Raw genomic sequence first — 11,399 nt, 5'->3', positions numbered from 1 at the left:
ACAGCTACCGCAACAGAACAAATTAAGAAACAAAACAATTCCGGAGATACACTAGCATGATATGACGCAGATATGACGTTAATTGGCATCAAATAATTTTACCAAGAGATAAAATTCATTATGTATTATCATTGAACCCGATCTTTCGAATAAAATAACTTGCTTTGTCTATTCATCAGTAAATGCCTGTTGCGTTTTGATGCGACAAAGGCGGTGATTTTGAAAATGGCGGCCGAAGAGGAAAGCGAAATGTCCGAAGTCTTACCCCGCGAGATTTTGAAGCCGTTCAATAAGATGCCGGTTCGAAACGCTGCCACTGTGTTGGTAAGTAGTATATGATAACATGGTTACCAGTATTAGGTCTAAAATGTTCCAACGTCGTGTGGACATAACTACGAATTAGATGATCTATTGGGTTGTTTCTGAAAACTTAGAAAGTTGGACTTTTTAGTCAGAGTAACATTTTGTTTCTTTCATATCTATAACGTATACAGCTTGTTGGCAGCTACGGCACGGGGAAAAAGCAGCTAGCCAAGTCCATGGTGGATGTCTGCACAGACACAGGGCTCAAGCTACAAGTGTGAGTAATATTGAGTGTTTCAAGATTGAGGGCAGATGCATGTTTTGCTGAAATAAGCATGTTCACAGATCCAGCTTCACATGCGCAGGTCAGAGGTGAAGGGCCCTGAGGCATGTTATACAAAACAGGTGTGGACATCATCATGGAAGCTCATCTATGTTGGTAGTAATCATACTGCAGTTCTAAACATTCTTCCAACACAAAGGTATGTAAGTATTGTAATGTTACACAGATCAAATTTTCAATCCGTGTAACGTTATCCCAAGGAGCTTTTAAAAGCTCCTTGGTTTTCCGTGTTGTTAGAAAGTTTTGCATTGTACTAAGGACTGGACATTGTTATGCAAACTGACAGCCGGGAGGACATATGCATCCAGATAGATATGAAAACCTGGTTGAGACAAGAAAATGTACAATAAAGATGCTTTTAACTTTGACCTTTGTATGCCCAGTTGGATCCGTGCATACAAATGTAGGCAGCATGTAACATGCACGTTCCAGTGGTTAGTGGCCCTGCCTCTGGACCAAGAAGCCATGTGTTTGAATTCTGGTAGTTGTTGCTCCTAACATACACACTAGTAGTAGTACTGGAAAGGGTCGCAGTCCATAGAAGAGAATGCTAAGCCATAGGATGTTAAGTCATGGTCGAAATGTGCTTGGGAGAACATCGCCAGTACAAATTGTAAATACATGTACTGTACATAGCATCTGTCTTCTCTGTCAAGGCTGGTGGAAGAACATCTCTTGAGCTCTTGAGTGAGATAAACTGGATCAAGATCACTTTCGCTGTTTTATCTGTGAACATGCTTATAGAATTCGGTTGTAAAAATAGAAGTCATCAGCAAAGATGATGTCTCTTATAAACCTTGTTCTACAGTCGTACCACCACTAGCCTGCCGCTACCTGAGGAGAACACAGACACCAGACCCAGGATAGACTACATAGCCTTCATCATAGACCTCACCAACAGACTCAGGTACTTACATAGTTAACTAAGAGTATTTTATTTGTTGGTGTCTGCACAACTTATATCCTATAGATATTACTTTAATAGTACTTCTGTCTGTTAAACAGGTGGTCAGTACAAAATGTACTAGGTTATGTTTTCAAACAGATTTAAGCTTGCATGCTCAGACCCTAATTCCCCTTCATGAGATAAAGTGTAGATACTGATATTGAGATTTTCATGCTTTGTACCGAATTCTCTAATCCTAAAGTGTTTTCTTCACACACTTCATGCGTTGCTTTAATTTCAGTTTCTCAACAGTCCAGTCAGCTGTACAGTGTGTGGATGTTGAGTACTTCCTTGGCAGAGCCTGTTTTGTGGTAACAAATGGTTGGTATTATGTAAAAGAGCTACAACTTTGCCTGTTTGTGTAGGTAGACTAGGGATATTGTTTGCATTTTTTCAGGCAGTTTAGTTGGGCTGAACTTTCTACACATCCATTTAACTCTTCAAAACTACCAATACCTTGTATAGAAACAGGATGTCATGTTTCTTCCAGTCAAAGGTACCTCTGACCATTGTGTGGAGATGGAGGAAGTGTCCAGACTGGCAGACATGTACAACACCATGTACATCTGTGGGGGCATAAAGGTACCTATCTATTTCTTTCCACAATTTAAAAATGAGGTAATTTTTCTGTATCTCATGTGTTCTAAAGATTTTACTAGATAAAACTGCAATGTCTCAACTTCATGGCTGGAATGTGTATTTTTACTGTGTCCAGGAGGGTGATCCTGATGAGAGAACAACCCTGGCCAATCGGCTGCTGCAGCTGGTGGAGGTGTCTGCAGGCAGGAAGAATGTTTCCCCCCTACTGGTGGACTTAACCTGCAGGCAGCTGTCCTTCCAAGAGGAGCAGACTGAGTTCTACACTGTCTAGACCTCTTTGGATTTGGAGTTTTTGTATTGTATATTGTTGTGTCAGCTTTTTGTACTAGTATTTGAAGAGGTACATATGTTGGTAGAGGGATCCCACAAGATGCACACATTGACACTTGGCATACCACTGCAAAATCTCATGTCTTAGAGAACTTTGATAATGGGTAGGGTGACAAACCTGTGTGTACTATTATATATCAGTATTTTATAATGTACTAGATATAAGTGAAAGAAGTAGGTTTTAACATAAGTTTATTTATACTCAAACACAGCTGCTGTTAAAGGACCTCTCTGAGATTCCAATTGCAACTCTAATATTCTCATCATTTGTTCACATTTGTTCATTGTATCTGTTCATAGATCATAGAATCTACATGTACATATACAGGGTAATTAGCTTTGTTATGCTTGCGTGTCATTGCATTAAAACTACCGGTAAAGCATATTCTTTCACTGCCCTTCCTAGGACAGTTGTGTATCTATTTAGCAGCTGCATCCCCCTCCTGACTAGGTGTTTTCCTGTACTTGTCCCATGGATGCTCCTCCTGTGCTACAGGCATACGCTCCAACCAATGCTTATACACACTGCGGAAGGCATGGACTTTGGACAAGTAGATATTCAGGGGGGAGCGGAATGGACCCTTCTGTAAAAAAAAGATTAAAGATGAGTTAATCCATGTCTAAGAGTCAATAAAGCCTGATAGAAACGTATATATAGACAAGAAACTAGAGTTGGAACCTTCAAGACTTGAAAGGGTCTGTTAGCCATGTGTTTTCTCTCTTATCAGATAGAAATTAAGACTCATCAATATATGCATTGATTCTGATGAAGACTCTTGAATAAGAGATCAAAACCTATATATTGTGCCTCAGCCGTCATCCTTCTGACGCCTTATCAACTATCAATACATTCATGATGTTACTTTATAAAAACAGGATTACAATAAAACTTGAATAATCACTACATCTATAATTGCTTATCCAAGTCTTGTACTTTTAACCTTAAGAAAATACTGTGTACCTGAGGTCCCTTATAGTCCTCAGCAGCCTTCTCTAGCTTCTTGATCAGTAACTGGTCTGGTGCGACGTTCTGGCGTTCCATCTCCATGATCAGGTCCTTGGCATAGATGTAGTCCTTACTGGACAGGGCTGCCTTCATCAGAGCCGTGAACAACTGCACATTGGGAGCAAATCCCGCTTGCTGCAAACATGATACATGTAGTTGTTGTTATGTTAAACTTCATGATTTATAAGCCTAACCTTTCTTGATTCACAAGTTGCCTTTTGGCTCATAAAGTAAACTAATTTCCTTTTAAACTTTTATTGTGGTAACTGAATTTTACAACTCGGCTTGCAGAGGAAATGGGAAATAATAATTTAAAAAAAAACACTTTCTGAATAAGTACCTTGTTAAGTAAAGAAAAGTGTTCTGTAGAAGGATATTTATTACTACAATCGATGATTGCTATTATCGTCAATTTCAATAAAAGACAGAAATATGGTTTCATGCACACTTTAAATTCACATAGGTCACAGGCACACAACAGATTACTTAGGGTAAATCATAAAACAGCAAATACAAACTAAATTCAAAGTACCATCCAATATGTCGATCATTTCTTCTTTATACTGTACATATATCATAATGTGTACACACCTTGACTTCTCTGAGCAGTTTGAAGCCCTCCTGACTGTTGGTACATGCCATGGCCATGTTCACATACGTCCTGAGGTTTGGGGAATGTCTCCTCTCACTCATCATGGGCAGGACAGCCTGGTGAGGCAAACAATATTGGTCATAAAAAGGAACTATAGGTTAAATGTACGAATCTGGCGAACAGGAATCCGGCACGCAGGAATCCGGCACTCAAAACGCACCAGGGTTATTGTTCAACAAAAGTGTTGGATCCATGGCCTGACACCACCAAGGAACAATTGGATGTGAAATCTTACAATTACAGAAGCAAATACCTTAGCTGCCTCCATGTCCCTCCTCATGGCTCTCTTCCTGATGAGTGCATTGTAGAAGTCCCTGTCTGGTTTCACACCATGTTCATCCATGGCAACCATCAGGTCGGTCTCTTCCCTACAGTATCAAATAATTTCAATCCTCGGAAACAATAAGCCCCCACTGGGCACATAGCTTTTTCTGTATTAAGCAACAGAAGGCAACGGCACTGTGTTAAACTCAGTGCTTTTAAAGGAGCTAGAAGCTAACTTGGATGTGAAATTGTGATTTAACATACTTAGTATTACATATCCAGTGACCTCTTTCCTTACCTGGTGTTAGGCCTGATGATCTCCAGCATTTGACAGAAAGTTTTGATGTTTGGTTTGACTCCGTCAGCCTCCATACTGCTGAGGAAACCCCCCACCCCTCCCAACAGGCCGAGTCTGTCAGCAGGGGTCTGCACCCGTCCCAGGGACACAACATTCTCCATCCCTGTCTGCTGATTCAACAGGCTGGGGACACTCTGTGTTGGTGCTACTGCTTTTATTTCAGTCTCAGGACTTCTGCCATGTGTTTTAGTATTTCTGCCATGAGGAGACCTCTCCTTCCACAACTCATCCGCTTGACTGTCCTGCTGCATGTCAGCTTCTCTTACAGGTTCAACGGTCAACATCTCCTTGGAGACGACCTCCGACCCTTGACCTGCACTAAGCTGTTTGGCACCCTTTGATCCTTTGATCAGTTTTGGTCCTACATGTATTTTCTTCCGACGTGGGGTGGGAATCCCCTTCATGTCGGACTCCCCTAGCAGGATCCGTTCTGCGACCTCATGCTGACCTATCCCACAGTCCCTTGCAGCACGCAGCAGCAGGTTGTAAATAAAGATGTCAGGTTTGATGTGGCTCTTCTTCATCAGCCTCCAAGCCTGGAGAAGGGGACAGGATAAGTTTATGACAGCAACACAAAATCATCTTAAATAGCATAAAAAGGCTAGTATCATGAGTAGTATTTGTACCTTTATTTATTCATGAGAAGCTCAAATCGGCCTGCAGGCCTCTTTTCATCGAGGTCATGCGGGGTGTACGGGTCAGATATAACAGAGATACAGATTACATTTGGTCCTTATAAATCTATCAACATACACATGGTACAGAAACATAGTGCGAAAGCTCAGGGTTCATAGTCCTTGCTCGTTCATTTTGGTCGTTTCTTTTACTTCAAGAGTCTCTGAAGTAGGTCAGATTAAAATGTGTGTCTGGCGGTAGGTTGTTCCACACTTCGGGTCCATGGTAGGCTATCAATCTTCCAAAGGCCTCTTGTTTAGGTTTAGGGACAACAAACTGACTGCTTGTGTTTTGTCTGGTGCACTCTTAGTATGATAATCACCATGATCATTGTATAAGTCAACAAGTCTTACCTCTACTGTTTGAGTGAAGCCAGCTTCCCTGTCCTCTGTGGATGCAAACAGGAGGAAACTGAAGGTCTTTGCTGTGACTTCCTGTCCAGACTGTATGATCTCCTGGAACAGCTCCAGGGCTGCAGGCAGGTCCGCACACTTTGCATAGGCCTGGGGAGGGGGGCAGTACAGTCATGTGTGAATTACCAGCTCACGTCATCACGTGGGCCTTTCATGACAGGCCAGGTTATGAAAAAACATTGCTTCCAAATGAAGCTTAACACACTGAACACTTTATGAAAAACTGCTGGCAGTACTACACAATGCACAAGTAACCAAATCTTGGATCAGTCATGTCTGATTGTACATACATGTATCTGTGCAAGAACATACTTTTGTACTGAAATGTCTATATTCTGTGAGCTGGCAGAAAAGGCACGGGAGAGCCCTGTGAGAGCCTGCAAAGGTGGTGTGTTGAACCAAAGGGTGGTTATATTGGCAATATCAATAGAGATACAGATACAGAGGAGGACAACCTTCTCATTGATCTTTGGAAGCAAAGAGACATCCATCATCATCATCATGTAGTATGTAAACTGTCATCTTACCTTCAACATTGCATTGTACGTTATCATGTTAGGTTGGATATCCCTCTTGGCCATCTCCTGCCTGACCCGAATGATGTTGCCTAACTCATTAGTCTTGTTGAAGGGTGACTCTGCACAGGCATTCAGCAGGGCCGTGAAGGTCACCATCCCAGGATGAAGGCCCCGCTCCTTCATCTAGCATACATGACATAACAGAATTAATTTCATGTTGATTTGGATAACATTCGTGCACACATCAATTTTTGTTAATTTCTAAAAAGTTTTTGACCACACTGTAGATTGTACAAAATGAGCTGCAAAATGAGAAGACATATGCCATAGATTGCAAGAAAGATAATGGAAAATGGCTGCTACTGTTGTAGCATACCAAGGTCAACATGTGAAAGAACAGAATCTATTATTCGTTATGTCGACTCGTACTCTGTGTGTTCAGTTCAATCTTCCTATCCACTTAGATCTCATAATGTAGCAACTTTTTTTTTTGCATGCACCAATTCTGGGGTTCTCAGAGGATGCCATCTGTATAATCAAGTAAACATTGCCTAAATACTGTGCGTTTTGGATCTCATTTAACACATCTTGCTATTTATTCATGTATTGATGACGAAATAAAAAAATAGAGGAAAACATCTACAGTTTGCAGTACTACTATTACATTATCATTACCTTAAAGAAGAGCTCAAAAGCCTTCTGTGAGAATCCAGTCCTGCCACATGCACCAATCAGAACGTTGTACACATATTCATTAGGCTGTACTCTGTCCTCCTTCAACATCCTGGTCTCCAGCATGTCAATGGCCTCTGGGAGCTAGATAAATACCAATGTACATACACATATTGCCATATTCTTCACATTGTATTAGAAAGCAGGTGTTACACATGTTCTCGACAGAAGAAAGAGATAAAGACAAATAGATTTCAATATACGACAAAAAACTCAATCTTTGAATAAGTAGTTCAAAGAAATGAGTACTGTAAATGCATTTAAGTTTGCGGGGATTTAATTTCGCGGTAGCGGGAAAAAGGACTTTTCGCGGTGGATTTAATTTCGCGGTAACACCATAGACTGCAGTCTAATACCTCAATAGAAAAATATTCGTGGTGGTTTTAAGTTCGCGGTGAAGTGGTCACCGCGAAAACCGCGAACATTAATCCACCGCGAATATTTCTGCATTTACAGTAAATGATTCAGATACATGTCTTAAATGATGTAACAGCAATAGCCTATCAATGTTTTTTTTAATAAAGAGGAGATGATTTAATCACAGTACCTTTCCTGCTTTTGCCAGTTCCTTCATCCTGTTGCCGTACCACTGACAGGTGTGACGAGACTGTCCTGGCGGGCGCTGATGTCTCTTCTCAACCTCCTCATCACTGTCTATGTACTCCTCAACATCCGCATCCCTCCTGTACCATCTCCTCTTATACCTGTCTCTAGCCACTGTGCCAAAGTCTTCATCCTGTTCAGCAAACTTGGGGTCAAAGTCATCTTCATCATTATATGGTGCAGCAGTGCTGTTTGTTTCTTCTGTACCAGCATCTTCTTTAGGAGTATGAGAATGCTCATGTTTTCCCTTCTCCTTTCCTTCTGGGAACAGATGTAGATGTGATGGTACAGTAGTTGGGCTTGCTGATCTGAGTCTATCCTGTCTCGTTGGTGCCTGTTGGAAGTTTGTACTTGTTTCCAGCATATCAGAAAGTCTGTTCCGTTCAGCATCAGGTCTATAGTTGTATCCATACTTGTAAGTACGCTCTAGTTGCTGAGGAGGATTGAACCTCCCCACCCTCTTTTTAGATGACCTTGAGCCATCTAGAAGGCTATTACTAGTACTGTTTCTGTCTGTTCTTGATTCCTCCAGAAATTCATCAATTCTAAAGTTTCCTCTTGCATCTAAGGATTTCTTTGGCTTTTTTCCCTTTCCCTTGGTCCACTGTTTGGGTTCCTCCACCCTGTCAGTGTGCTGTATGTATCCATAACGTTTCCTCTCTATACCTTGTGCCACATCCTGCTGTAAGGTGACCTTGGTTTTCCTGTTGAATATGGCTGAGAGTGGTTCAGGGTGTTTGACTGTATCCGGTACACTCTCTTCTATTTCTGGCCCAAAGAAATCATCTTCAAAGGATTTCAGTTCTTCTTGCTCTTTAGAATGAAGACTTTCCTTCATGTGTATGCCATCACCACCACTGGTGTTACTAGTATAGGTTCTACATGTAGTGTGCTGGGTCACTTGGTATTTAGACTGTAAGAATGTTGCACATTGTCTGGATTTCTGTCCAAGTATCAAAGACTGTTGGTAGTAGCCAGGGGTGTGTAGATATGCGGGTTTGTTGGCCTGCAGGGCCAGGTTCAGCAAACTGGCACTTCTGCGGAGAATGGGTGTAGTCACGTGTAGTCTCCACATCTTGATGGCTCGTTTATTCTGTCTGATAGGAAAACTACGAATATCTCCGGCTGTTACCCTGATGTGGTAAATGATAAAAGAGCTGTTAAACATATGACATTGACGTATACGAAACACTAGATGAAAAGAGACAACAGGACGCATGTGATGCCCCCCTCCCCACAGAACACATTGTTGCTGGAAAAAAGTTAGTCGTGCTAAGATAAACATCAAAATCAACTCTGTCGTGTACAGATGTCACTTACTCAGGTATCTGATGGTATCTCAGGTAACTTTGGGCTCAAACTGAGAAACACAAATGACATTTCTTACTTTTACGCCGTGGAACACACATGGTGGCCGCCATCTTGGAAATTCTGACCTCGAGTGACCCCAAACAATGACAGCAGCAAAACGATTAGCAGACGACAAATCCATTGGTGTTTGTACCGGTCCGGAATACACATAGCATGATGTACTGTATATGTTCAGCAAAATTTAAAAAAAAAGATAAGTAAAGCTGTCTTAAATGGGAAAATTACACAACGTTACGTTACCAGTTGCAAAAGCTAAACGGTCACCTGAGACAAACTTGAATGACATCCAGGTTAACAATGCCAGTTCAAACACAAACAATCCAATTGAAAAACTTAAGTGTGATCAATTTTTTTTCAAATTTCAAGGAATTTTGCATGAATCATAGATGTCAGGAAAAATGTTGCGTTTCCTGTTTCAGTATATTTTTTTAGAGACACATAACGTTACATGAGGACACTTATATTTTCAATTCAATGTCAAACCAAGTAACGTCCTTGGTCAAACTTTAATGTGCATAATGGTTTAATCCGTGGATACATTCATCCTTCATTAGAAAGGACAAGCAACTATTTTTAATTTAACGTTACTTGAATAGGAAGCGGGCTGAATGAAAAATAACTGGAAACTGCGCGTAGTGCCCACCTTTAAATTAAAGAGACAGGTTTTTCTTGGGTAGGTCGGGAAATAGAAAACACAACATTTTTCCTTGGCGTAACCACAACCCTAAACGCAAGGTTAGGGTTAGGGTGTGTTCTAGTCGGCATTATTGGAAACGTCTCGCGGACTCTACACCGGAGATGTATATCTTCATAGGTCGATGTGTCGATTTTGGCCCATCTGGCAAAGGTTCGTCCTACTGTGGAGAGGACATTGTTTTTGCTGTCACAGAAACATTGATTTTTACCGTCAGACCCTGATGTTCGTGCCATTTATATAAGGCTGTGCTGTTGCCAAGTCTACTTATAATCAGGACAGACTTTATCACAACAAACTTTCTGTTCTTGTGACGTTATATTATTAGTCTCCTGAACTATGAGAGCCACAGTATGCATATATATGGAAACCCAATATTTTCCTTTATGGCTTAGCTTCAGTCAAAATGTTGTGGGATTAAGTTTTCGAATACAATACCGTAAAGGGGGAAATGTTCGAGCAAACGCCGCGAAAACTTTCTTCTGTCTTCTGTCCTCCTACCCCTTTTTTAGCGGCGAACATAGAACCATTTTCTTCCTACCTACCGCGAAATCCCCGCTAACATTTGCCATTTTACGGTAGTTTGCATACTTGAATTCGATTGGATGAGGAAATTGTCCAATGCAGCATAAAAGCTCATTACCAATGCCAACGGAAGGGCAGCAAAACTGCATCTCATAGCAGCGGGACGTCTGATGAATGGGATCCATCCTCTGGACGACTGCCAGGGTACTAGTGGAAAGAATCTATGAGCTTCCTGGCGTCCTGGTCGCGATGATATGTAGAGGTACTACGTCTTACCAACTAACCTCCATGGTAACGTTACATTTATCAGAGCGCCTTCTGCAGTTCCACAAAACAACTCAAGAACTTCAACAATTAAAGTGGGGCTCAGAGGCTAAGCTTAGGCAGTCTATCATTGTCTTTCAAGTTTAACGCTTCACGTCTCAAAGGCATGAGAATCTGCATTGAAGCAAAGCCACGTCATCCAACTCTTTTAGTTGCCGACACTGCTGTAAAGGTCACAAAACGTGCGCGTTTATCTGATTTTTCATCTCATTTCCTCTCACGTCCTCCCGTAAATACCAAGTTCAGGGTCCTTATCTCTAATCTCCGAGGATGGTTTGTTTGCGCTCCCGTCAGATCGATCTAAGTAATTGGCTCCAATGGCAGACAAACCAATTGCATCCCGTTCTTCAAAATCAGTGATGACATACAAGAAGTACTGATTATTGGCGCCGACTGACAGTTTTACTTCGGGGCTCGCTGGACGGTGACTGGAGAATACCAGCCTACCCATGTGGCGGGATGAATGATGTTAGGAGAAGCCGCCTTTAACAAGAGCAGACGATTTAAAGCTCTCAACCGGCGATTCAAACGCTCAACTGCTTCCATGAATATAGATCAAAGGAAAGCAGTAAAATGGTATCGCTGCTTCGCATATGCACTCTAGCCTCGGAATCATGTATACACCGCGTAAAACTCAAGCCGGTGATCAGTATTGAATACTCATAGTACTCCTTGAATAGAGGCCAGTATTGAGAGCCTAATTTTCATGCACAGACGATCAATAAGCATATGATGTAAGGTT

The 11,399-nt window shown here is 41.5% G+C and overlaps 2 protein-coding genes across 2 annotated transcripts; one reads left to right on the top strand and one right to left on the bottom strand.

The window, feature by feature from the left end:
* Positions 1–146: 146 nt before the first annotated feature.
* LOC118429213 (centromere protein M-like) lies at positions 147–2,921 on the top strand. The gene is made up of 6 exons (XM_035839676.1): positions 147–324; positions 495–580; positions 1,455–1,553; positions 1,834–1,913; positions 2,083–2,174; positions 2,308–2,921. The coding sequence occupies exons 1-6, from the start codon at positions 226–228 to the stop codon at positions 2,461–2,463; spliced, it is 612 nt and encodes a 203-aa protein (XP_035695569.1). The 5' UTR covers positions 147–225; the 3' UTR covers positions 2,464–2,921.
* Positions 2,905–9,275, bottom strand: LOC118429212 (pentatricopeptide repeat-containing protein 1, mitochondrial-like). Its single transcript, XM_035839675.1, has 10 exons — positions 9,131–9,275; positions 7,688–8,876; positions 7,084–7,224; positions 6,418–6,591; positions 5,831–5,980; positions 4,743–5,338; positions 4,434–4,548; positions 4,120–4,236; positions 3,484–3,663; positions 2,905–3,106 (listed from the first exon to the last, which is right to left on the bottom strand). The coding sequence occupies exons 2-10, from the start codon at positions 8,816–8,818 to the stop codon at positions 2,942–2,944; spliced, it is 2,769 nt and encodes a 922-aa protein (XP_035695568.1). The 5' UTR covers positions 8,819–8,876; positions 9,131–9,275; the 3' UTR covers positions 2,905–2,941.
* Between the last annotated feature and the right edge of the window lie 2,124 nt (positions 9,276–11,399).

This window comes from Branchiostoma floridae, chromosome 13 (assembly GCF_000003815.2).
Source record: "Branchiostoma floridae strain S238N-H82 chromosome 13, Bfl_VNyyK, whole genome shotgun sequence".
In the NCBI taxonomy this organism is placed as follows: Eukaryota; Metazoa; Chordata; class Leptocardii; order Amphioxiformes; family Branchiostomatidae; genus Branchiostoma; species Branchiostoma floridae.
This window is presented reverse-complemented; position numbering and strand designations above follow the sequence as displayed.

Excerpts from the sequence above, each read along its gene's own strand:
- LOC118429213 (XM_035839676.1), top strand. The coding sequence starts at position 226 with ATGGCGGCCGAAGAGGAAAGCGAAATGTCCGAAGTCTTACCCCGCGAG. Across the intron at positions 1,914-2,082 it reads CTGTTTTGTGGTAACAAATG|TCAAAGGTACCTCTGACCAT; the intron begins GTTGGTATTATG and ends TGTTTCTTCCAG. Across the intron at positions 2,175-2,307 it reads ACATCTGTGGGGGCATAAAG|GAGGGTGATCCTGATGAGAG; the intron begins GTACCTATCTAT and ends TACTGTGTCCAG.
- LOC118429212 (XM_035839675.1), bottom strand. The coding sequence starts at position 8,818 with ATGTGGAGACTACACGTGACTACACCCATTCTCCGCAGAAGTGCCAGT. Across the intron at positions 5,981-6,417 it reads CGTACAATGCAATGTTGAAG|GCCTATGCAAAGTGTGCGGA; the intron begins GTAAGATGACAG and ends CCCCCTCCCCAG. Across the intron at positions 4,237-4,433 it reads GGGACATGGAGGCAGCTAAG|GCTGTCCTGCCCATGATGAG; the intron begins GTATTTGCTTCT and ends TTGCCTCACCAG.